Source organism: Monomorium pharaonis, chromosome 3 (genome assembly GCF_013373865.1).
Source record: "Monomorium pharaonis isolate MP-MQ-018 chromosome 3, ASM1337386v2, whole genome shotgun sequence".
Lineage (NCBI taxonomy): Eukaryota > Metazoa > Arthropoda > Insecta > Hymenoptera > Formicidae > Monomorium > Monomorium pharaonis.
The window spans coordinates 13,238,304-13,266,246 of record NC_050469.1 but is presented as its reverse complement, the minus strand read 5'-3'; the positions used below and the strand labels follow the sequence as shown (position 1 = coordinate 13,266,246).

At 38.6% G+C, this 27,943-nt stretch overlaps 1 protein-coding gene across 3 annotated transcripts in view; it reads left to right on the top strand.

Annotated features, from left to right (window-relative positions):
• LOC105829350 (ribosomal protein S6 kinase alpha-5) overlaps positions 1–27,626 on the top strand; it is a 41,047-nt gene extending 13,421 nt beyond the window's left edge. For all 3 annotated transcript variants that reach the window (XM_036284685.1, XM_036284684.1, XM_036284683.1), the window contains 6 exons: positions 20,672–20,746; positions 21,486–21,704; positions 22,152–22,267; positions 22,396–22,596; positions 22,909–23,346; positions 23,435–27,626. In XM_036284685.1, the coding sequence (XP_036140578.1) occupies positions 20,672–20,746; positions 21,486–21,704; positions 22,152–22,267; positions 22,396–22,596; positions 22,909–23,346; positions 23,435–25,042 (2,657 nt within the window). In that variant the 3' untranslated portion in view covers positions 25,043–27,626. The remainder of the gene's footprint in view (positions 1–20,671; positions 20,747–21,485; positions 21,705–22,151; positions 22,268–22,395; positions 22,597–22,908; positions 23,347–23,434) is intronic.
• The last annotated feature ends 317 nt before the right edge of the window (positions 27,627–27,943 follow it).

The window sequence follows — 27,943 nt, the reverse complement described above, 5'->3', positions numbered from 1 at the left end:
TCCAATTCCAGTGTTCGTTCGACATTTAACGTATCTTGGGTTAACTGCGGACGAAATGCTCGGCGGAAATGCCGCGCGTTCGTATTCTCCGTGAGGCTCGAGACGACGAGGAAAAAAGAAGAGTTGCTGAATGCTGTCGCGGGGCCCACGAACGACCCGCGTTTTCTTCGCGCGCAAACAAGTTAATCGACACGCGGAAAGGTGGTAACCCATTCTCGTCGTTCGCTCGCAGCAGCAACCGCACCGCATCTGCAAGTGTGTTATGGGAGATCTAAAAATACATACATAAACCGCTGTTATCAATGAGAGCGAGAGAGGCCGTGTCGCCAGAGCCGGGCGCGAAAATATCCAATTACAAACGGCGGACAATTTTCAGGATGAAGCTGCAGCTCTCCTCCTCCTCTCCGTGTCCCTGTTTCCGAAGATAATCCGCGTGTACGTTACGTAACGCTTTAATGCTATCGCGAACATGTTAATGTAGTAGGCACTTGCCGTGGCTGTTTATGAAACGGTTTATGAAAGTCCGGATCGATCCTTGCAATCGGAGATAAAAAGTAAAACGAGGCAAGCATATGATATTTTACGCTCGACACGTTCTCCCGCAATTTCTTCCTTCGCGCGCGGCGAATTATGGAAAAGAAATCGTATCGCGTAAGAAGAAATATTCGCGTGGGGCTAAAAATAAGTGGGAAGATGCGACGATGTACGCGAATACCCGTGCAACGTGAGTACATCGTCCGGAACTTTCTTTGCGGCGCGCGATAAAATATAAAAAGTCGACTCGAAGCTTGCCCCCCTTTTTTTTTTCTGCATAAATTACAACACGTCGTTCGTTACACAATTTTCCCCGCGCTAGAAGCGTAATTTGCGTGATATAAATACAAGGAAATTAAGGAGAGATCAATCAATGATCAGGTACGCAAGCATGGCGGCAGTACGCACTTGAAACGATCGACGCGAAACCAATCTCGGTCGAGAGCTGCGGTTTCCAAAGTTTCGTAAAATGTTCGATACAACCGGCTATTCAACGCATGCCGCATACGTCACGTAATATTGCAATCACCAAAACGATTACGATTCGAAATGTTCATCGATACGGAATGCCATTTGAGAGAGTCTCTCAATTACGATACACATCTGGTTCACAATTAGGAACGATTGTCCTCACATCCAAACACGCGCGCATCTCAATCATTTTTCTAGTCTTTCAAAATAAAAGATAAAAGACTCGCGATATTCCACGTAATCGCGAACAGATCTTGCTGCAGCAACAATTTTTTATACCCTTTCTCATTTCTCGAGATTGTTTAATGGTATTTTAAGAATTGATAAGATAAAGTTGGGCGATTTAAAAATAGATTGGAAACGTCGTTAAGAATATATATATATATATACTTTCTTAATAAGGATTTCTAAATCGGAACGTTCTAAGCCGATTATAAGAATCGTTTGCGACAGAAGCGGCGTTTGTGTTTGCATAAGTACACGCGTTGTGTACTTATACGTGCCTATAATAAGAAAATTTTCGGAAATAAAAGAGGATTTCTCGTGACGTTGAAGCCACTCGAGATTGGGCACGTATAAGCAGCAACGAGCGATAGGTAGGTCGCTCGTGATGGACGGTCGTGTAAGATACGTCTTGATGAACAAGAAAGAGCTAAAGTATCCACGCGGATGCCGGAAAAGCATAACGCAACTGACTCGATCAATCTCTAATAAAGGTGTGCTCCATACGGGATTCAAACAGCTGTTGTTCTATAAATAATGCAAGGCTGCTTAAGAATAAACCGGTAAATACCGGCATAAATTCTGCTTCCCCATTTACACATTATTTTTTATACAAATATATTGTTAATGCGTACCTCTTCTTGTTACGCACGGACGTATAATTGCCGATAACAATGCGAGTAATTTTATACTACCAATTTGCAATTGGAATTTCTCCGGCGTAGTCGTGGCTATATGTAACGACGGCTTAGATATAAATTTGAGTTTAAAATCCGTGGAATTCTTCAACTTCGTGGAATATTTAACTGTACAGAAACTCTAATATTGGGACGCTCCTCGCATCTCAAATATTATTCCTTGCGTATACGTTTCCCTCCTTGTCCCAATGTATACGCAGTCTCTTTTTATCTTTATTAGAAAAACATAGATGGATGAAAATAGATGGAGATTAGATGCGAAAAAGTATTCAAAAACGCGTAACTCTCCGATACAAAAGCATTGTCCGTTTGTCCTCCTCAAGGTACACGACAGTTTATCATAAATTCTAAGCGGTGCCGTAATATATATATATTTTTTTTTTACCGATGCGATACGATACAATTATCGTATGCCCACGGCATACCGCCTATGGTTACGTATACCCGATACGTCGAATGGCGTAATATTTGCCTTCTGTTTCTGTTACGAAAGTGCCCCGAAAACGCTATCAAGCCGTAATATTCGCTCGACCAGCAAATACTTCAATTATTGAGCGCGAAATTATGCGGCCATGCACACGCCGCGCGCCACGTCGTTTATTAAACGGAGGAGTTATGCGGTCGTAAAAACGAGATCTTTGTGCAACTTGCGTATCTTTATTTTGAACGGAAATCAAGAAAGGAGAGGGAACCACTCGTTCAGAATTGCCGATACGAATTATTGATACGTGCCTAATTGCCAGTCGCGGTTATCATTTTTATAACGCGATTAATATGACAGACGATTGTTTTTGTAGGAGCGATTTTTAGCTACCTTGTAATCATGTTTGTACAAGTAATATAAAGATTATTCGATACACATTGCATATGTGGCAATGTGACGAGGTTTCAATGCAAATTACTTATTTAAAATATGAAATTTTTATACGATTAAAAGTACACGATAATTTTAATGTTTAAATAAAAAATTCCGACAAATACTTGATTTCGAATTCGTTGGGGAATCTGCCGTGAAATTAGAGTTTGTCCTTAGGTTTTTTTTTTTTTTTTAATCGAATTTTCAACTCTTCGTATGATAAACAGTCGAATACTACTGCATTTTAATTAATTGCAATGGACGATAATTTAATCACCGAGCTGTTTTGATAAATTTCTCGCTTTCGACATGATGTATAACGCATTTTTTTGCGATTGCGGACAATCGGAATAAGTTAAGTATATATTAGGTATCGTTGTTCTTTCCATTGCGACATTATGACATAGCGTGTATCGACTGCTGTCAGATAAGGAAAAGTCGATAATGAAAGTAAAGATTGATATAATTTCGCGTGAATTTCGATGTGACAGCCACGCGAAAATTATTCACATGTTCATTATCGCGACGAAGGTAATTCGATAATTTGACACGAGACACGTTTTTTTTTTTCATAGCATTAAAAATTGAAACGCATAAAATATTGTATTCAGTTGATGAATTAATTCAGATAACTTTTTGAAGAACTTGAAGATAAAAATCGCCCCTTGTAATAGAAAAAAAAGGATTAGTTTACATATATCTACGGTGCAGTAAATTGTTTTCAAGTTCTCAAAGGTTAGTAAGTTCGATTAGCTGCAGACCGGCAACTTAAATATTCTATAAAGTTCCGTGGAATCGTTTCCTTCTCCGGGGAAAACTTACTCGGTATAATGAGTGATGGAGGGAGACAAGTTTGCGTTAGATTCTAGGAAATTTTAAGAGAGAAGCTCTGAACACTGTGAACGGAGGGAACGGAGGGAATTGCTCTTCAGGGGTTTCGGGCTTCTGCTAGTTCCTCAGAGACAAGAAAAGTTCCAAGTGGTGGACAATTTCAGCTATTAGGCCTTTAGAAATTTGAACGGCGGCCAGAGAGTCTGCGAACGCCTCAGTCAGCCGGTGCACGTGTAGCGGAAAGCAACCTGAACCGCCGGAGCGGATAGTGCCACTGTCGCACTACGTTGCAGGAAACCCGTTATCGAACGGGCTAAAAGTGGCACCTCCTCGATTCGGGTTCCTTCAGCGGGATTCTGCCGTTTCTGATTATCGCAGGCGGAGGGAGGAGGCAATGCGCGAGAATGGATTTTTCGATTTCTTTCGGTGTTTAAGAAATCTATACGTGGTGTTGTTCTTCGTGAAACTTGTAATTCGACATTTTTTCAGCAAAATGGCCAAGACAGGTCGGCACAAGTTTTTTTTTTTTTTTCGACATTCCTGGTTTTGGTTATTACACTTTAATTATAACAATGTGTGAAAGTGAAATGTTTTTTGGATTTCGTTATTTATTTTATAATATATTGTTTTTATTTTATATATTGCACATTTATTAATAAACACATAACTTTTTTTCGAAATTTTTGTGCTTTAATCTGTAAAGTGTTATTTTTATATTATAAATTTATTATTATTTTTGTAAATCATATTCCGATGTTGTGATACAAAGTCGCGAAATAGTCTTTGTACACTTTATTATATAAAGATTCTTATAGAATACATATACATTTATTGTAATTATATATTATATAAATAGTTAAGTAACACACAAGTAAATTTTCTAAGTATTTATATTATTCTGTCTATTTTATTCCCTGTTATTATAATGTGTATTTATTATTATAATGTAAAACAATTAAGAGAACATTTGGTTACAATTTTAGAAAAACAGGTCATAAATCATATTGTTACATTTATTAGGTTGGTAAGAAAGTTTTTTCGTACTTTATGTAAAAAAGAAAATTATTTTTTATGAAGAGCGCTTTTATTTTAATCGTTTTAATAAATATAGTTTTCGATTTTAGTGATCTCTATTCATCTACATCTACAAGATCTACAAGGTTGAAAATTCCGTCCTTGAAAAAGGCATTAAATCTTGGAATTAAAAAAAGGTTCAACTCTTTTATTCGACTCAAAGTACGGAAAGACTTTTTGATCTAATAGTATGCTTTCCAACCTAATAGTATGCTTTTGAATTTCTTTGAAAAAAGTCAAAACATTTGTGGAATTTTAAGAAACATAATTAATGATTTAAAAAAATATATGTAAAAAATAAAGATGGTCATAAATCTCAAGAATCATTTTAAAAAGTATTGATTGATTTAGTTTCTTTGTTGTCTTTGTTTGTTTTGTAATATAAAATACTCAGAAATTCTCGTCTGAAATAAGAATACAATAAGAATGCAGAATTGTCAAGAAAGGGGGAAAATAATGTTCTGTCGGGTTATTTTCTGTCACAGCCGTAAGTTGTATTGTAACAATAGGCTTTTGAGAATTTCTTTGACAATCGGAACTTTGGTTATTTTAAGTAAGATCGCAATAAACGATTTTCTAAAAATAATATGAAAAGAACGATCGTACAAGAATACCGCGGTTCATTATAGCTTCTTTGTTGTCTGTTTAAGACCTAATGTTCAGGAAAGTTTTTCTGTCTGAAATGACAATACAACAAATGCAGAAATTTGGAAAAAGATTATAAATAATGTTTATTCGTATCACTTGCAAGTGATGGAGAGGAATAGATCTTAATTTTCTTACAATGTAAAAAATTTATTGTGGCTAATTAATTTGTAATACATTACACATGTTTCAACATTTTTCACATATTTTAGTTACATGTGTACTACATAAAAATTAATTAAATTAAATTTAATGAATATTGTATATATTGACGCGTTAAAACTGTGTTAATATTCAAGCATTTCTACATTATTTATATTATTATTGAATTTGTGAAAGAGTTCGGTGGAATCGCACAAGGAAACATCGTCCAAAAGTCTTGCGTATTTTTGAGGCGAGACGTTTTTTTGCATGACGTATGAAGAATGTCGCGAACGCTGACCCGACGGATTTTTAAGAGCCGCCAATTTGTTGGGAATTTCGATTCTTCATGTTTTTCCGCTCAAAAACTGACAATAAGTGCGTTCGCACTTTTTTTATAAATAACAAAAATTGATCGCGACGTTGTAGTTTCAATGATTGCCGTTTCTCTTTGACCTAGTCGTGACGTATCTGTTTTCGAATCACGCGGACCCTGGGTATTCCATTTCTCTTGCTTAGTTTACATTTTATTATTAAAAATGCCGATTTTATTTATCTGAATTTTTACTTCCCTGCTGGGAGAGAACGCTGAATCGTCCCACTTTTCCGCGGATAATACGTTAAAAGGCCCGATACACTTGCCCGCTATATATAGCTACATTTTCATCTGCATACGTTTGCGTATGCATTTTATTATCCATTTTTTTTTTGCCCGTGAGAAGACACGATCACGGTTATCGCGGGCAGTTTTTTTACATCGACGGCTGTTTCAAACCGTCGTCGTCGGTATCGTCGTCGATGGAGCGCATTAGCATTGACTAAATTAGCGATCATGCGCGAAATGTAAGTGTACGCGCGCGGTATGCAGGCGAGACGGCAGTCGTGTCGCATTCATTTCTTCCTGGGGACGAATATTAGACGAGCGCCCGCGCTTCCTAATGCAGATATTTTGCATGACGGCGGCATGTGACGGTCACGCACGCCCGCCGTCCTTAGTAAAAGATAACGTGCGGATCGTTCCGTGCCGCGGATTGCTGCTCCTACCCGGGAAATTAACAGATGATTTTTACGGCGAACTTAATTACCGTTACCCGATAATTTCCGTAATTGCATTGTACAAACCCCTCGGCCTTTGTTGCGGAAACTGGTTATGCTAATTACCGTATGGCCGTTTCTTCGTAATATTTTTTTTTTTTTTTTGCAACTTTTAATACAAGCGTGCAAGCTGAGATATGGTAAGCAGGAATATATATTTCAAAGAGAGGAATGCATTAAAACGAACGAGTTGCAGACGAATGAATATTAAGATGCTTCTTTTTTGTCAGCGAGGGACACTTAATCACGGAGCGGCATTTATTTTGCATTGATATTTCGGCTGAAGCTAATCGAGAGTCCAATAAAAATTACCCCGCTCGCCGAATAATAAATAACGTCATTCTGCGATAAGGACGAGAAATTTGCGTGGGAAACGCGAGAGTTCTCTGGGATCCTGCGGTTATCTCTTAACCGTAATCGAGCGTATTCTTCCTTGTATCTCTCGGCGTGAGTGAAATTGATTTTTATCGTGGCGCGTAAGTCGTTTAGTAAGATTTCGCGTGTACTGATAATAATGAGCCCGGGAGTACGCTTTATTACTTTCCACATTTTAGTTTCGGTTCACGAAGCTGTTGGCGAACGGGAAAATTTCTTTTTCCAAAATTGAATACCTGCGATAATCACTCTCTCTCCCCCTTCCGCGTATTCCCCGATCGCGAATAATTAGTGCTTCATAATTAAGCCCTGTTATTTATTGTATTTCATAGAATTATTCCAGAACATATCGTGTTACCTATTGACGTGAGTGATGAAAATAATAAAATCCATGTAAATAATTGACAGAGGGAAATACACGGTACGGAGCGCGCATGTGTATAAGTAAAAAGTGCAGTTTGTAAAGCACTGAATAAATAGCGTAAATAATCCATGTGTAGTATTTAATGTATTTAAAAGTAATTATTTGTATTTGTCAAAGTTTCACGTAATCTTATATATATATATATTGTTTTGTACGTTGCTTTATATTTTATCTATTATGTTGTAACATACTTTTTGTTTAAAGAGAAAAAATTATTTTGTCGCGGAGGAGGTATACATAGGATGTATAATTTTTCTGTTAAACGTACGAAAAGTAAAATAAACTCATTTTTGAAATTTACTTTTCATTATTTCAAGTCGTAATTAATTATCGGAACAAATTTGTAATGTATATGTCAAATAAAAATGTTATGTATCTTAATGCTCAGCAGTAATTAACATTGTAAATTTTTTACCTTAACGGTACGGCTATCGAAGGAACAATACCCGAAATTCTATTAAAAATAGGAATTCAACGGAAAGCTCGTGAATAATTAATAATTCCATTATAGTTGAGGAAAAAATTGACGCGTGGGTGCCAAATTAAGTAGGCCACGTGGCACATTTCGGCTCTTGGCATCGATAACGAGGAAAACGAATTTAAGGTCGCCGGAATCGCGACCGTTATAGCACGAACGATGATATGGTTTCTTTCCATTTAGAATTTATTATTTAGCAATATGTCTAGAATTGTTCTGGATATTCTTTTAGATCGAAGACATGTTCGTAAAAATAGTCTTGAGCCTAAATCTGAGGGAAAATAAGAATTTATTGCCGTTAATGTTTGAGACAAATTTTCACTTTCCTTCTCATCAAAAAGCGAAAGTTAGACCATTTTTTACGGGAATGTTTTTAATTAATTATAAAACGGACTAGTAATTAAGCGAGAGAAACGATTTAGAGCATATTTACGATTATTACGGATTCTTCGAGAATTAATTGTGCTAATCCGTAAAAATTAGGCGTTAATTGTTTCGGTATTCGTGCGTCCGCGATGTGCGCTAGCGTTCTGCAAAAATCCCTGAAAACATCTAAATTTAGCAATTTGCGTATGCATATAGCACCAAGCGTCTTTCTATTTATAGAACCCGCATCGAGCATATGTACAAGTGTACTCGACAATAATCGTATTCGACCGTACCACATTTGTGACATTGGGATTTTATCCGAATCGATCGAAATTGCATTTTTACAACAATTTGCGAAGAAAAGTGTAGCTAAAAAAGAAGGAGGGATCATAAAATGAAGCATTGAGACAGATTTCAGAGAAAGTCTTAAAATGAAATGAGAGAAATAATAAAGCCTTGAAAAAATTTTTCTACGTTTTTTGCAGTATTAAATTAGTCACGTTTAAGTTTTAACCCTTTGTGATCACATTCCACTTGCCACATTAATAGTTTTCATTATTTTGACAAAAAAAAACTAAATAAACTTGAAACATTGGTTTAAAATATTGGCTAGTAGCGAAAATTTTTTTATGTAAAAATTTAATTTTAACATAAAAAAAATTTACAAGCAAGTTTTCGAAAAAACTGTCTTTTTCACTTAAAAAATAATAACTTTTTCAATTCTTGATATTTTTCAATAAAAATTTAGCATGATACGTAAAACATGTGGCACTTTAAGAAAAAAATTATACCATACGGCGCGTTTCCAAAAAAGATATTTATTTTATGAAAAAACTGAGGGCGCATTTTAGGATTATTTTGATTGCCACAAGCACACTAACACGCTGCAGTTTATGCCACGTGTCGAGACGCTTAGTGGAGGCCTTGAACTACGGATAGATAGCGCATAAAGTCTAAGTTTCGAAACAAAATGACTTACAGAGCGCCAAATCTTTTTTGAGGTCCTCTGGACCCTCAGATGACCACGAAGGATTAAATTTACAATTAACACTTTTTATTGAATTCAGTTTATTTGGTAATATGCAAAGAAAGGAAAAATGTTAGAATAATCCTTGACAATAATGAATCGTATTAATATTAGTCAAAATAAAATATCGAGATATGGAAGGTTAATGATAAATTCTATTATTAATCTTATATGATTAATTTTATTTAATATCAATGCGATTACATATTCTTCAGACTTCAATAAAATAAATAACATTACTTTTGCCTCGCTGAATGAATAAATATTTATTAGGAAAATAATTACTGCAGTATATTGCCACGTGTATGCTAAGTAAGTAATTAGTAGACATTTCATTTATATTTATCGTCCGCGTGTCACGATTTCCGAATTGTAAATTGAAATTAGACAATCGAATTTGTATAAATCTTTCCGAAAGAAGATTTTTTGTATGCACAAAAATATAATATTGATATATGATACATTTAGCTCCGTGACTCTTTTTTTTTTTACTTCAAGAGATATACGGTCTTGAGTTTTGAGTATATATCTTCTAGTGATAATTTTCAATTATTAATTAAAATTGATCTCTCTTTTGAAGGAAAACAACGTCGAGCAGGAGATTGGAGAAGAGGTTTATTTTGACTTATCATTGTAAATAAAGTTATTTATAACTTTAATTTGTATCTCGGAGTCCGAGAATGAGAGAAATGTAATATCGTCCGATCGCAAACTACGTGGAGATCGATTACACGTTCCAGCAAGTGGAAACCATCCGCCGCCGCGTCGCGGTAGAGCTGCGCGATCTGCAGTCTGAGAATCACTGTATCACCATCACGTAACGTCGTAAACGCATTCACCGACACGCGCGCGTACTTATTATAATCACCGCGGGATGCTTTACATTTATTGTGCGGTGTGTATCGTGTGGCAACAAATATCTGGCAGCGATGCTTAGTAAGGCAGTGGAGTTTCGCGATCGCGTCGTGCGAGGGGGGGGGGGGGAAATTTGCAACGCTCTCGGAAATTGAGAGTCACTTGCGTTTTATGGAGCGAACTATTATGCAACGTTAAGTGCGTTCGTAAGGAAAAAACAAGGGAGAAGGAGAGAGGAAGGAAAAAATAAGGAACGAGGGAGAGAAGTGGGCCGTTGCTGCGCGTTTCTAAGAATTCCCCATCCGAGGGATTCAAATATTAAAGGGCCCGAGCGAATTATTCTTGTTATCAATTATTTGCGTCACGACAACGACTACGACGACGACGACAACGGGCGACAACGACGACATTGTCTGCGTCCGACGTCGCGGATGCTCTTGCGCGACTTGTCGATAAACTCGGTGATGCAACGGGAGAGAGAGACAACGCGAGTGACATGCACGTAATACACACGGTACATTCGTTATGTCATCGCGCTGCCGTTGGCTGCCGCGGCGGAGCCGATGGCGGCGGCTGGCTTTCCTCTGGCATAATTACGCCGTAAGGTGAATTAATATTTAAGTATCGCGACACGCGCGCGGCCCCCATGCGTGAATTTCCTATATGCGGCGGACGTTGTCTCTCGGGAGTTGTTTATCAGGAGGGAAAATAGCCCTCTCTCGCTACCACCGAGGACTAATTCCGATTAATTCTTTCTATTACAATAAATTGTTCTTGCCGACGAACCAAAGCGGATTTTTTTTCCTTTCCTCGCCGGAGGTTTTTCGTTGAAAACTTCGTTAAATCGCCGTATCACGGTGTTACACGCCATTCTCCGGGGCGTTATTATCGTATTTCATTTGTTATCTGAATTGATAAGGTACAATGTCACTTTTCTATTTCTAGGGACGCTATGTTTGCAAGATATCTTAATTGCCACACATTAATTTCTTATAATTAATCAAATTGCCATTGAATTACTATTTCATATATGTATTTTACACATTTTATGGCAGTCGCACACTTCACGTGTGTGTCGTTTTGCTGAACGCGCAACATTATCGTTCTAGTCGTGAAATCGCTTTAGCCACTTAAATTTGAGGCACGGAACGTTTCAAGGATATATTGTTTCGCTGAATCCGCACGTTTATATGTACATTATGTTCATCAACGATTAATGTCTTTTATGCAAGGCTAACGATCAGGAAGAGTCTCCGTGTTTTAACATTTGATCCTTATTGCTGCAAGCCTTAACCGTCTTTTTGTTATCGGTTACCGCGCGATAGACAATTAATGAGTATATTCATTTTTTTATGGTAATCTTGAAAACTAGCGAATTGGCATTGTAAAACATTTATTTGCATTTATGCAAAAATCAAGGTCGTACACGAGCTTCGTGCGCGCAGAAGCAAATCAGAAGTTTTTATTTTTTGTTCTTTCGAATTGAATGGAAAATGATACATCTTGTGTATAATTACGATTACCTTATACTTATTAGAATATAATTTCCCTTCTATCTTTACAATTGATTTACGTTAAAAAATTTATGGTTTTGACTTTTCGGTATTCTTGACAATTTTTATCCGGGTGCAAGTTTAGTACAGTTTTTGTTTAATTAAAATTTTGATAATTTGAAATATTTAACAAGTTTTTTTATACATTAAAATTGTGTATACTTATTTCAGTTTTATTCCGGTTTTGTTTATTCTTGCCATCTTGCAACTTGTGAAACGGAAAAAAGTTAAAGACAGAGATTCCTAATTACGTGAATTTTCAACTAGAGTACAAATGTCAGAAGCGCATGAGCAGCTTTCTACGGTTAATTGATTTCAATTTAATATTTGGCACAGTACTGCGAACGCACAGCAATTAACAACATTAACAAAGTGATCCGTAGAATTGTGAGTCGAGTATACTTATTATTAAACGAGGACTCTTCCTCGCGTGCGTCCAACAAAACGACATGTTCTATCAATGTCTCGTGAAATGGCGTCAGGTGGGCTAACGTGTCGTGTCCGAAAGCAACAACGTGAAATATATTTTTACCGTGTATATTTTTGCACGTTATACGCGTTAACAGCGACGTTGTCCTATATATTTACTGTGTCAATACGACTTTTTCCTCGGAGGGTGGGAGAGAAACGCCCGGAGTTCATGGACTTCGGGATCCCCCCCGTTGTCACGCGACGACGACGACGACGACGACGAAGACGACGACGACTATTTTCTCTCCCCGCGCCGGTCGAGATGTGTACCGGCGAGTAAACAAGCCGACGCGAGTTGTAGGTCTAAATATAAAATCGCAACAAATCAATATCAAGAGTGCCCCTCCCCTCCTTCCCTTCCCCTCCCCTTTCTGCGCGATATTAAACCGATAAACACCGGAACGGTTAGAATAGAATTATATCTCATGAAGTGCCTTGGCGAGATTACGCACGAGAGAGCGCGAAGCCGACGATCTTATCACTACAATGTCCCCCACGGCTACTTTCATACATCGGTTCTTATATGGAAGCGTTAAGTAAAAAGACGTGAAAGGAACATCACGTGTGTGTCTTTCGCGGTGTCGACGGATGAAAATCGTGGTGGCGCGACGTGGCCTATTGAATTCTCTCTCGCGAGAGAGATGAAAAAAATATATACATATATATATATATATATATATACGATAAAGGTACGCGGTTGAATGCGGTTAAACCATACATATCGATCCGTAACCCTGTCGATCAGAGGCGACATTTCGTCGAGAGTGCCACCCACGTCTCTCTCTCGACTTCATTTCCTCCTCTGGACGTGGACATCACGGAGATCTCTCCCGGCATCCGGGGAATCTCCAGCAATGTTAAACTCCTCCATGCTTTGCCGAGCCAACGACGACGGGATATTTTTGATACGCGATGAACAGAGGGGCCGCCTCCTCCCCTCGTCGGCCGTTACCCATCCGTTCATTCGATTTCTCACTCCGTATATACCCGGGACGCGACGCGGCGTTTCCACATCGCCATATCAATTAATTGAGGCGGTAGTTGCCGCTACCGCCCCCGTACGTCGCAGCCTCTCTCTCGGGAGTCTCGCACACGTGTACCGTCTCACACGTGCCGCGACTGCCGCGAGGCAGCCCACGGCCGCCACGAGTGGAATGGTGGAATGTATGTAGCGCCAAGAGAGGCAGTACGGTACCAAGTAACGGTCGCGCCACGGTATACCGCGCGGCCACGCGGTTTTTCCCCCCCTACCCTCCCCCCTCCTTCCCCTCTCTCTCGTTCGCCCGCTCGCGTTTTCGTTCGCTTCGTCCCGGCGATCTGCTTACGCAATTACCGCGCAAAACCGATATTTTCATTCCGCACGGTAGAAAACATCTTCTGTTTATGTTAAAACCGGTCCTTGTTAAATTTTTCGTTTTCAATGTAGAATATAAGTGTTAATATTCGACATTTTTTTAAGGTTAATAATAATTTATGGGTAAATAAATAAATAGCATGCAAATATTTTTAAAACTCCAAGATTAATAAATTCTAAGATGAAACGAAAAAATTTGCACGTGTCAATATATTATAAATTCATATATTTATTTTACCGAAGAATTATGCTTCTTTTTTTTCCAAATTGTGTCCAAGTGTTGCATAGTTTGTAATAATTTTTTTATATAATATTTACGTTACTCTAGCGTAATTTATTTTGCGTTGAATTAAATATTTAAGTGAGCCGTTTGAAATATGTGGAATATATTAAATTTACACGAATTTTCTAATTGTCTGAAATTTTATAACACTATGAGAATAAAGTGAAAGAACACTCAACAAAAAAAGTAATAATTTTGATTTTCTTTTTTCAAACTTCACAAAAATATCAACAAGAAATACAAATATAATGCATGTTATTGAATACATGATATGACTGCGAAGCGCAAACCGTTAGACTTGTTTTATTATTAGATATTAATTAATCTGCGATTAAAGCGGTTCTGCATTGGAAAGCAAAGTTTCTCTGACAAATTTACTGTTCATACATAATACTTGTGTTTCTTGTCGATATTTTTGTAAAGTGTTTAGGAAGTTGTTAGTGTCCTTTCGCTTTACTCTCATAATGTTATAAAATATTTCAGTCAGAATGGAAATATCGATGTTGCGATAACGATTCGTGTCAGAAGTACACTCTGAGCATATAAAATTCGTAAAAATGACTTCCTCTATTATCATCCATTAATCATTAAATTAATTATAAAATCATCCGGGGCCGCAGTTAGATGACGTTTCACATCGATACTTTCCATCGGTTTCGTAACGTCCAGGCCACACTGCAACCGTATGAATCGTCAGTACTTGGAAAACGAGCATCCCCTCGTGCGTCGGGATAGAAACGAGGGGTAAGACTCCAAGGGGACGCTTTGAGAACGCGACTGATGATCGCGGGAGATGAGGTGATACCTCGTGCACACTACTACCATGTGCACGCACGCGACACATGCACACACATACATGGGATTGTGCATACACGCGTAGTCGCGGCCGGCGAAAGAAAGTAGTCGGTCCCGTTACGAAATAGCGAGTGAATGCCGACTATCTGGGTCAGACAAAAGCGGAACTTCCGTGATGGTGTGTGTATGTATGTGTGTGTGCGCGCACGATCCGTGGCCCGTCGCAAATTAAAAGTGATAACGCGAGAAGAGAGGGAGGTTTTTTCCGCCCGCTTCCCCGCGTCAGAAGCGCATTTTCCGCGCGGCCGTTCCGGGGCGGAAAGGGGGGAGAGAAAAAGAATACATCCGGCGGTCTCGGCGAAACCGCGGAACTTAATGGAATCTCGATCCATTATGTAATAAGCCGGAATGACACGAAATATCGAGGAGTCTTGAGACTTGAAATTCGAACGGACGCTGAGTAGCCTAATCCCAGCTTTTTCAGCCGCAAGATTACGGAAATTGACACCAGTGGGAGAAGCAGAGGGGGGGGGGAAGGAAGAGGGGATTAAAATTCTTACATTTTGTTTAATCTAATAAAATGAAGAGAAGGATTGCGGTGTGCTTCTTCTTCTTCGAGAGAGAGAATACGAAAATCTGGCCCGAGACGTTTCCTGCACACGCGGGGAGAACCAATTTCGCAAATTGGCGCGGCCCCGCGCGTAGAGATTACGGTACACATCCTTCCCCCCCGATTGTTTTTCCCTCGGTGCAAGTCGAGCGTCAGAAAAAGGGAACTCATTATTCACGCGAGTGAGAGGGGCCGGAATGCCGTTCCTCGAGGTAACGGAGAGGCGAAACTTCGCCGAGCCGGCTCGAAGGAGGCCGCAGCCGCAGCCGCCGAATCGGAGCGCCGACGAAGCTCGAGCGGATCGAAGCTTAAGGGAAGGATCAAGAGAATCGGCCGTCGCTCGCGGGATCCTCCGCCGAACTTGACTCGTGTCTCCTCTCCAGACAAGTGGGTCATTCCGCGTCCGCGATTCCCGAGCGCGGGAGGGTGGGTGTGTACGGTCGCGTGCGGCTCGCGTACCCGCGATAATCACAAGGTACATATGTACGTACGTAGATGGGTACGTACGTACGTACGTACGTACGTACGCGGCGCGGCGCGATCTCCTTCGCTACCTTGACATGCATTCTCTCTCGGGCTGGCAGTCAGGGCCGGGGACTCCCGGGACGTGCCCGGGCCTCGCCCGAGTCCGCATCGCGTCCGTCCGTCGTACATCCCAGGTGCTTTCACCGACTAATCACCTGCTCTCGTTTACATCGCGGTTACGCAATTCTGGAATGTTCAAAGAGATCGAGATTTTGTTCTTGGAGGGGGGGGGGGGGGAGAGAAAAAAGTTTGTTTGATCTAGATCTCGTATTATCTCGACTTGTTTACGGAATATTTTTCGATGATGATAACTTACAGGTAATAAATGAATATCGATCGCGATATGTGAATATACAAGTAAGGCCGGTTTGTTCCACCTTCGGATAAACTATGCGAAATTATCTAATAAATGTCTGTGTCTACATATCCATTATGTGTCTATATGCGGACGCTTATCCGTTAGATAATTTGCCACATAGATTATTCGGAAATGGAACAAACGATCCTGAGTAGAAATGAGCTTTCTTATTTGGTCAGAGCTGAGTCTTAGGAGTAATAACGCGCAGTTGAAAGTTTTGTGTTTTTAACATGTATATCGCACGTATCCCAAACAATTCACAAATTCATGTATTACTTTAATACAAAATGAATAAAATAATATAAATATTATGTAAAAAATTAATAGAAAGAATGTAACACTTTGACATAATTTGGAAATACATCGTGAAAATATATTTCTTCACCGAAATTAACATTTGTAATATGCTGACCAGTCGTAGATTTTATTTATTTCTTTTAGAAAAGTTTTATTTCAAAACTACGTTATTTTTTATTATTGTTCTTGTATATAATATTTATGTCACCCATAAATTGTATTTTAATACTAAGAGATATTAAATATTAATTTGAAATTCCAATAAAATATTCACAATCGTACTAACATTCGAATATGTTAAAAATTCAACTCAAACATTTTAACGAGCACAAATTTTACCATAAAATGTTACAAAATAATTTTATGTGATGTTTTTGTGTGAAAAAAAATTTATACATAATTTTTCAGTTTATCACCGATAATTTACTTTGCTACGGTTAAAAAGGAACACTTTCAAGCGTGATACATTGATGATTTTCGAAAACAGTTCGAGACAATTTTGAGACGTTGAAAGACATGATTAAGATGGCCAATTAAATTTTGATGAACATTTACGACTCGTTAGGTTGCACGTGTCTCATTACACGTTCATTACGACGAGAATTTTGAAAAGACGACTTAACTAGATGGTTAAGCTATAAAGAGTAAACCATTTAACGTTATAACTTTACGTTACAATTACGAAGAATTTATCCTGAACTAACTGAAGCGCAAGAGATTCATATTCGTGGACCGGCATGGCGAGCATCGGAGATTTCAGCACGATCTCGGTGAGATCTCGCATGGACCCTCTGGCGATGCGTGACTTTTTTCGCATTGACTCAGCCGGATCTTTCGGCTCCTTTCGCCGCTTCCCTATCAAGCAATGGGTTTCTCTTTCTCGGTATTTAAAAAAAAAAAAAAAAAAAAAAAAAAGAGAAACATCCGCGGAAGGGTATAGAGACGCAAAGATGCAAAAGTGAAAGTGGCAATGCCATTTATAATTTCTGTAACAGAATCGTGACCCACTTGCGCCGTAGCCGCAATCTTGAGATTCCCATTTTTTTTTGTACTACCTCCGAATGAGTCAACGAAATGAGCACGGTGTGGGGATAGCCTTCTTAGTCATCCTTTCCTAATACCCCTATATAGCCGCCGGGTCGGTCCCTTAAGTGAATACCACGAGCAAATCTTATCTATTTTTCATTATTTTCGATAACATAGACTGACGGTAAAAGGATAAGGACGCAGCGATAAGGACGAAAAGTATTTTATACATTTTTCAATTCCGATTGCCCGTGAACTTTGTGACCCACTTAATTGCTTCGCAATAAAGAGGTAGATAAAAAAGCAGATAAGCGAAAGATAAGCGAAATATGGACGAAAGTATAAAGATACGTACGGGTATACACATAAGATACGCGCAAAATCATCAAACGTTACGATAGACATTTATGCAAGTAGCTGGAAATTAGGGTAAGAGATCGCGATTACAGTCGCGACGATGATCAGGTCGATGCTACTTTGCGGCAGAAAGAAAGCCGCTGTGTTCTGGGACACTCTGCCCGGACATGGCTTAGCAGGAGTTCCACCGACTGACGACGCGCAATTTCACGTGCAACCATCCAACGCCGATGCCTGGTAAACCATCGGGCTTAAAGTTGACCGGAGAGGATAAGGACTCGCGTTACGGGTGGTCCCTTCCCAAAATCGGGGATGCGAATCATCCCAGCTGTTCCCCTGGAATTTTCCACAACATGACGCAGACGTTTGTACTCGCGACATGACGTGTAAATCTCAAACGTATCCCTCGTAAACATATTTAGCTGAATCAAAGTCGACGCCATCCACGAGGCAAATATTATATCTCGCTTGTATGCGCCGTGATATGTTTTTTTTTTTTTTACTTTATTCATGCCGTTGATTATTCGAGATTCTCGTCTAATTATGCACGTGGCGCCGATTTTTCTCACGGATTAAAAACTGAAATCGGCGAGTACGTTTCCACTTGGCAATCGGCAACGAAACCACGAATAACGGAAGAAATAAACAACGACAAAATCATTATTATACATTACTTACCGGTCATTATCGTTGCCCGTCTGGTTTCTTATCGTCCGCCACATTCACCGCAGTAGATACAGTTGTTCCGCGAATTATGTAACGCTGAAATATAATCGCAACTCCGCCGCTCCGGAATACATGAATGCCTAAAGCCGCGCTTGGAAACCCACGACCCGTCGTTTAACGCCATGTATTTCCGGAATTTTTATGCGACTTGTTTTTTTCCTTCGTTTTGAGATGAATAAGGCGCGCGTCCGCTTGCTTTAATTACCGGCGACATGTCGCTCATTTGTTACCGCAATGACATAACTTAAAAATTCGCTTGCTTGAGTTACGTGCAAGCAAAGAACAGACTTTTGGAGATCTTATTATTGGTAGAGACAGGATGGGCTGAAAAGAATAGATGGAAAAAAACCCATGATAAATTCGGCTTTTGATTTATATTTGTCACGACTTTTATCCAAAGGAATAAACTGGCGAAAGTTATAAAAGTGATCAATACATAAAATTAAAATATATTTACATAACTTTGTGCAAAAAGATATTTTTGTTTTAATTAGTAAATTAAGACAACCAGTAACGAATTAATAACAGAATTATATAATAATATATAATTTTTATTAATTTTAATTAATTTATGAAATACTTTTTTAAAAAAAACTTTAAATATATAAATGCTACTAAATTTTACATTTGCATAGAAATTATTAATTGTGTTCTTCCATCCGTATATATATTGCTATTTTATTATATTAATATTTAAAATTACTATAATTTTTATAGTAAAATTTGTCAGTAGTTAGTAGAACTATAAACACAAGGTTATTGTTACTAACATTATAGTAGTAATAACTATAAAAAATTGGTGCTTCAAACATGATTATTTTACAATTACAGTCACAAGTACCAAATATCCTTTTTCTCAGTGTGATTTTATGATTCACAAAACTGAATCATAAAATTACTCTCAGAAAAGTGTTCGTTTTTTGTGACTATAATTGTATGCTAAAATAATTATGTTCAAGAGCACCATTTTTGCAATGATTACTGCTATAATATTAATGTATTCGTAATAAGTCCAAGTGTTCAGATTCATATTTTTTTTGACAGCCTTGTTTTCCGAGTTGTGTTGCAGCAAATGAGCGATGCCTTTTGTTATTCGCGAAACCGCGATAAACACGGTCCGCGAAGCGGCACGAAACGCAGCGTGGTGCGGCGCGCAACGTTGCTGCGAGTCGCTCACGTGTATGTTGTACATGCATACGTGCATTCGCGGGCGTCGTCGCACCTGCTGATATTAGCCGCGCGTATCGCAGGTGCTTGTACCTTCGCGTGTCGCACGTCGAATAAGCGGCATTCCATTCCGCGCTCCGTAGGCCACGCGATGCGCCATACGGTCGCGCCGAGAACGTTCTCTCTTCTCTCCTCCTTTTACTCCCTCTTTTTCTCTGTCTCTCTCTCTCTCTCTCTCTCTCGCCGCGTGCGACGGCGTTGAGAGAAAAATGAATGCCAGGAGATCACGCTCATTGTCTCGCGAGAAGCCTTGTCAGCCTCGCGCGCGTCACGATGCGTCCGCAATCTCCCCTCCTCGTCCGTCTGAGAAACGCGCGACAACCCGCGTCGCCGAGAGCGCCGGGGAGAATGCGACCGTTAGGAATCAAGAAATCGTTAATTAGTCTATCCCGGCTCGGCTCCGTTAGGTCACTCGGCGAGGCTTAAATTGAGTCTATTTTATTTATTGAAAATCGCTCGTGTATATGAACGAAAAGAAAAATAAAAAACGGATAGGCGATAGAAGTTAAGAATAAGGTAGACGGATGTGCGTAGTAAAAAAATATATTGTAAACTCCTGTAAGTCTTTTCTTGGCGAAAGCTAAAGTAAATAAATATTCTGTACGTTCTATTCCATTGAAAAATCTCTTTCCCAGCATATGTTCCCACTTTTCTTAAGCAAGCGTCATTGGGCGGAAATGCATGAAAATATCTCGGGCTTTATTCGCAATTTCGAAAAACATCGTTTTTAGTATTTCGCGTCGATGTATTCCCTCGATCTCTCTCGTGCGTTTGGCTGGCCCGCCGAGCACAGCTTGCGCGATTTTCGCGATACCAGGTTCTTTTCTTTTACATAAATTTCGTAAAAGCCACTTCACGGTGCGCGAACACGCGAGTAGAGATCGGTTCCGCAACGATCCTACCAAGTCGCCGGGATATAACGGGTGTCACGATCAATCCGACATTATCGAGGACCAGCCTTTTTCATAGGGTTTTCGTTTTTTTCTTGTTACAGTAAATCTAGCGGACAACGGCAGCCAGAAAGTGGACATGACACACTTCGACCTGCTGAAAGTCCTTGGCACCGGAGGTAAGAGACCATTCGATAAAATGTCTTTTTCGGGGGAAAAAAACCCAACATCTCATAATATTTGTGTCAATCCTGAATAATAGTATTTATAATATCGATATAAATAATCTTTAAACTATATTTGTAACAATAATACTATTCGAATCATTTGTAACGCAATCAAATTTTAACAAATTTCACAAACGCATAAAATTTTAAACGTTCCTCTGTTACCCTTGTAAAGATACAGTGTTGGGGAGCAATTGAGATACATTAAATAGAAATATTTTATTTAAAGAAAGTTTTACTGATGCGAATTTGCACCAGAGTGAAGTATAAGAGTTAAAATTTATTTTTTAGCAAATAGCTAACCAATTTAATTTTCGTCTTACTATTTTTTATTTTGTACTCTCGGAAAATAAAAAATAATAAATAAACAAATAACTATACATATAAATGTGTATGAAGTACTATTTACTTTTTTCATATTTATTACACATGTTTATTTCAAGTGGCACATTTTTATAGATATTTTAAATAAATATTTCTACTACTGTTTTCTCTATTTCAATTACTTTTTCCAGCACTGTAGAAATTTAATACTGGCAGTATTAAATATGCTAATAATTAGTATAAACCAGAATTAGTTATAGTGTTTTTAATACTCAAAATAAATAATAATTATTGACCAATATTGCCAGTATTGCATTTCTGCACTCGTGGCATGTTTTTAATGCATATCGATTATTTCTTTTCGTAGCTTACGGCAAGGTTTTCTTAGTGCGAAAGAGAACGGGTGCTGATGCTGGGCGGCTTTACGCTATGAAGGTGCTGAAGAAGGCCTCCATCGTGCAGAAGAAGAAGACGACAGAACACACCAAATCTGAACGACAAATTCTGGAGGCTATCAGGGACAGCCCGTTCCTAATAACTCTCTATTATGCGTTTCAAACTGACGATAAGCTCTGTTTGATCTTAGGTAAGATCTGACGAAGAACTGAAACTAACGAAAAAAAAACCAATGAAAGAGAGAAAGAGAGAAAAAAGATAAACTTACTAAGTAAAAACTTACTAAGTAAAAATTAAATTAAATAAAAGGAAGACATGATGATACAACACGCATATGCGTCATTAGTTAAATGATAGAAGGTAATATTTTTCCTTTGCAAATTTCTTAATCAATTTTAGTATCAATTATATCACAGAGAAAATAAAAAATATATACAAGTATAAAGTAAGATTTTTATATTTCAAAATTTCATACTTATATTACGGATAAAATAAAAGATATCTTTCTTTTTTATCATGTATCCGTTGCATGTATCGTCGTCGTAGATGACATGCGACAAAGAAAAGTTTGCTCTTTCTCACATACACCTGAGAATATTGAACTTTGAACATACGAGGTATTTTTTCATATTTTCAGAATACGTCGCCGGCGGTGAAATGTTTACGCATCTGTATCAGCACGACTGCTTCACGGAGGACGCAGTACGATTTTACATCGGCGAAATTATCCTGGCGCTAGAGCGCCTTCATGATGTACGTATTAATGTTATACATTTACATAAAATAATGAGATATCTTTCGTTGAAAACGAAAAAAATAACGCAATAAATCGAATAAAATTGCATTAAATTCAATCTATAATATGTGAATTTTATTTGCAGCTTGGCGTAATCTATCGGGACATCAAACTTGAAAATATACTCTTGGACAAGGAAGGGCATCTTGTGTTGACGGATTTTGGTCTCAGTAAAGAGTTTCTACCGCACGAGAGAAATGGCAACGCGCGTACTTACTCGTTTTGTGGAACTATCGAATACATGGCACCGGAAGTGGTAAAGGCTGGCCCGAACGGCCACGACATCGTGAGTTGAGATCTGTCTACTTTTCTGCGAGCCGCGTGTTATTTCATCCCTGTGTTCACTTTGGCTTCTTTTCTCGGATGATGACTCAATGATAACTTTAATCTGTTTTATTCTTCTGTAATTAAATTTATATAATGCATAAATTATACATATAATAATATATATAATAATAGGTATACAATATTTAAATATAAATTAAGAAGCACAAACTAATTATTAAAGTTTCAGAAAATAAAAGTAGTAATAAAGTCACGCGTATATACTTATTTAACAATAAGTCTATATGTTACAATCAAGATGGCATTTTCATAGGCCGTCGATTGGTGGAGTGTGGGCGTGCTAACGTTCGAATTACTGACCGGTGCGTCGCCTTTTACGGTGGAGGGTGAGAAAAACAACCAGCAAGAAATATCGAGGAGGATATTAAAGAACGATCCACCACCTATGCCAAGCCACTTGAGTGTTAATGTAAGCGATTTTATTACTCGCTTGCTGGTCAAAGATCCACGACAGAGATTGGGCGGTGGACCGCGCGACGCTAAAGAACTCAAGGAGCATCCCTTCTTCATGGATGCGGCGCCAGCATTCACTTGGGAGGGTTTGGAGAAGAAACAAATCAAGCCGCCTCTGGTTCCAAAAATCACGCATGAATTGGACACCACGAATTTTTCAGACGAATTCACAAAGATGAACGTCGCACTCGACAGCCCGGCAGTAGTTGATGTTGACTACGCTGATAAACATTTTAGGGTAAGATTTTAATTTTCTTTTATTATCCTAGACGCCGTAACAGAGTTATCAGTTATTATAAAAAATTCTCACTCGGATGATTTTGCAGGGTTATTCGTATGTAGCACCTTCGATACTGTTCACCGACAACGTAGTGAGTAGGGATATCTTCGGTGGCGAGGAAGGTACCAGTTCGCAGCGACCTTTGTTGTCCGATCTGCTCAACACGTGTTTCGAGGAGTCCACGTTCTTCCAGACGTACGAGCTAGATCAAGCGGGACCAGCTCTGGGCGACGGCAGCTTCTCGATTTGCCGACGGTGCCGTAACCGCAAGACCCAGCAGGAATATGCCGTGAAGATTGTCAGTAGGCGGGTGGATTGCAGTCGGGAGGAGAGTCTGTTGCGTGCGTGCCAGCGACACGCGAACGTGGTGAAATTGATAGACGTTCATCACGATCGACTCCACACGTACATCGTGATGGAATTGCTCTCGGGTGGAGAATTGTTGCAACGTCCGCGACCATTCTCGGAACGGCAGGCGAAACGGGTGATGCGGCAGTTGGCGTCCGCGGTGCGGTACATGCACTCGTGTGGTGTGGTGCATCGTGATCTCAAGCCGGAGAACATCGTGTATGTGCATCAAGGCGAGAATTCGTCGGTGAAGATAGTTGACTTTGGATTCGCCCGAATGAAGAACAGCTGCGAGCCGTTGCACACGCCCTGCTTCACGCTCCCGTATGCTGCCCCTGAGGTTGTGGCTAACCAGGAATACGACGAGAGCTGCGACATGTGGTCCTTGGGGACTATTCTGTATTTTATGTTGTCCAACAAGCCACAATCCTTCCGCACAGATACACCTAACGTGGCGATGCGGATCAAAACCGGTGAGCTTAATTTCGACAGTGAAGATTGGAGTCACGTGTCCCCTGGTGCGAAACAAGTGATGAAAGGTCTGCTCACGATCGATCCTAGCAGCAGACTCACCGCAGCTTCTCTGGTATACCATTCGTGGTTGACAATGCATGATGCGACGGTTCCTCCGGTAACGCCCATCACTGACACAGTTCATGCGGACAATGTGGTAGCCGCCAGTTCAACGTCGACGCACGAGCGCGAGGGTTTCCGGTTGCGCGCGGTCGACGCCGCCAAGTTGGCTCAGCGTCGCAAGCATAAACGTTCCAATTCCAGTTCCTCGACGTCGAGACCGTCTTCTTCCTCTTCCTCGAGTCCGTCGTCAGTTCAGTTGCTACATCTACCAAGCGCCACGGCGAGCGCTGCAAACACTTCCACTTCGTCACCAAGCGTCTTCGACTTCAATGACGAAGTTGTTAACGAGTACCTGAGTTCTCTGTCTTCTTCTTCCGACTCGAATTCCTCAATAAGGTTCTCACTCCTACAGGGATTGGACCGAACCGCGAAGAAGCGGGCTAAACGCAATGCCGACCACGAATCGTCGTGTCAACAGGTGATCCCGAAGAAGCATCGACATCGACGTGACGTCGACAGCGAGGCGAGCGGCAGCAGTAGTAATGGGCCAATGACGCGATCGCGGAAACGTAAACTCGAACAGATAAATTCCGACAGAGAAATAGGTTCTGACAATTCCGGGGAATCGTTTGAGTCATCCTCGCAGACCGCGCATGACGAAGGGGACGTCCATAAGAGACATAAAGCTGGCAAGCGACCCAAACGGCTTGCCACGATTATAGTCGAGTAGAATTTTCCTACTTGTGCTTGGTCCAGTAACGCTCCAATCAATTCACACCTTATTTCCTATGCATTTTACACGGTATATAACACTGCTGCCTTCTCTGCGTTCGTACAGGACACGAACATCGCATCATTCCTATCTTATCAGAGTCTAAGGGCCAGTTCAACTAACTCCGATTAACTTTAATCATTAATTAAAGGGTTGCCAATATAAACAAAATACAATGGTAAAGGTTATTGTGATTGGTTAGCTCCAATTGTGTTTTGTTACGTTGGCAACCCTTTAATCAACAATTAAAGTTAATTAGAGTTGGTTAAACTGCCCCTTAGACTATCGTATATAGATGTATAAATAGCTATAACATAATTATGCCATCCCATTTTTCTCTAAATCTCTTGGTCCATTTTCTATCTAAATATTTATATAATCGAAAAGTGCATTCTTACGCGAGATATTGATTTGAATATATCGGATAAATACTAGAAATGGACGTGTATAAAACGACATTTATATCATTGTGGTCAGGGTCTCAACAAAGGATCAACGTTTCTCCGCGAGGATTTATACAATATACACAATTTATTACGCAGTGTACAGAATTTTATTTTTATTACCGTTGTGTGTGTGTGTGTGTGAGAGAGAGAGAGAGAGAGAAAGAGAGAGAAAGAGAGAAAAGTGTAAGTAAACGGATGCGAATAAGATGGTGAATCGTTTTGTTGCGTTAAACTGGGATTGTCTGTGATTATAATGCGAGGACGACAAACGTTGTAAGTTATTATAACTTATTACACACTCCCGTTAAAATTTTCTTCCTTTTCGTCACTTCTGCGATCGATAATCATAGGGATGACGATAGCGATTAACTATATAATATCCGATATGAAGAAAATTTTAGCGATCGCTTATGAGTGTATATGTGGTGAATGTGCCTCAAAAACTCATTTCACTATGAGTACATTAAAGATATTAATGTAGTAGAAATGACGCGCGAATACGCGAAGGTAACAAAAGCAACTGTTCTTACCAGTGGTACCTCATTATTGAAAAAAGAAAAAAAACATATTTGAAAAGCACGATTTGTTAAAAAGATAAAAATTATATAAATTAAGCACTCTTTTACGCATAATGTTATGTATGATAATGAGAGTATGTACGATACATATTTATACAACTTAAAAAATTTTGTTTATACATATATGTTAAATATTCTATTCATTTTTACAGACGACTATAAAAAGAAATAATCATGTTATTGACTAGATAATAAGTGAAATCGGAAAAAAATTTTATTCAGTATTTATCGTTTTTTTCGTAGAAAATCTCGTCACACACTGATGTATTTATATAGTATTTGATATGCTTGACAATTTTGAGAATGATGGAAACGAATGAGTTGCGATAGAGCATTCAGAGTGCTATGAAAAAATGAATTAGATTTAATTAAGTCAGATTATTTATAGCTTTGTGATCTAATGAGTTATCATTGATTCGTGATCATTGCAATTCCTCATAATTCAGGAGTTGACTATTTCCCAACTTATATAATAAGTGAAGGAATTTGTCAACGAATTGCGAATTATTTTGGATTTATCCCCTTTGTCGTTTACGCTACGCTTCTTCCAAGATCTAAACCGCAAAGCATGTGAGAAGAAAATGTTTTTTTCTACATGACAGTTCTATGTCACAAAAAGGGGATTTATAGAAAAAGAGTGATGTATTTCCGGCCTTAAACTTTTTTCATTTAATTAGATATTGCTGTGTTTATACTAGTGAGAGACGATTGTCTTAATCGATGTGTAATAATTGCTGTGAGAGAGATGATGTAACAAAATGGTAAAGACTGAAATGCGGTTGTATATCAACTCAGGGAACAGACGTGTTAATTGAGTAACGTTTTGTGTTATCTTGTAACAAAATGATAACGAGATACGCGAAGAAAAGCATGTGTGCATGCTTCTACCAAAGATGACTGAAGCGACACTCCTCTGTTAAACCAAATAAAGTAACAGTGTGTAGCGGAGAGAAGCTATACGCGAGATATTATCGAATTTAATATGTATATAATAATCGTTATTATATATATATAGATATCTAAAACGCAAAGATGCTGATGTAACAGATTATATCTATATATTTAATATATCCTGTCGCTATAGAGAAATCATATTCTTTAATAAGAGATATATACATTTATACATATATATGTTTACACACACGCGTATATATAGATATACATATGCATATATGTGTATATAAACATATACATATACATGTGTATATATACATATATGTCTACTTAGAAATCATAAAAGTCATTTAAAGTTATAAACTTTATAAGTTACATCAGTCTTGTAGAACAAATTTTTTTCTAAGAATATATTATTATGTTACAAACGCTCCTTCAGGGTTTTCAAAGGATGTGTATACATATGTACATATAAATTTGAATATATACGAACAGTTATGCAGGTTGAAGCTTGTACCATATGATGAGAGTGCTGTTCTGTTGCTATAAATACGTAAAAGAGACACCTACCTTTGTTACCACTGGTTGTTAAAATATATAATAATGCAATATTTATTTATAAAATGCAGTTTATTATTTTTAAACCATGACCATTACTCAACCTGAAATCACCAAACAGTTATTTCTAAAACAATTTTAAGGCTCAATTGTTCCAATTTATTGACAAGCTTTACCCAGATATTTATTATTTGTATTTGTGTATTTAGAAAGAAAGGTAAACACATGTTTACCTGGTAAGTAAGTTTACTAAGAAGTTGAAACAACCGGTCCTAAATTATAAAAACTATTGTCTTTGAGATGTTAGTTAAACATAATAAATATTATCTAAATATTAAATATAACAAAAAATTTCTAATGTTATTTTATTATATATTAATTTG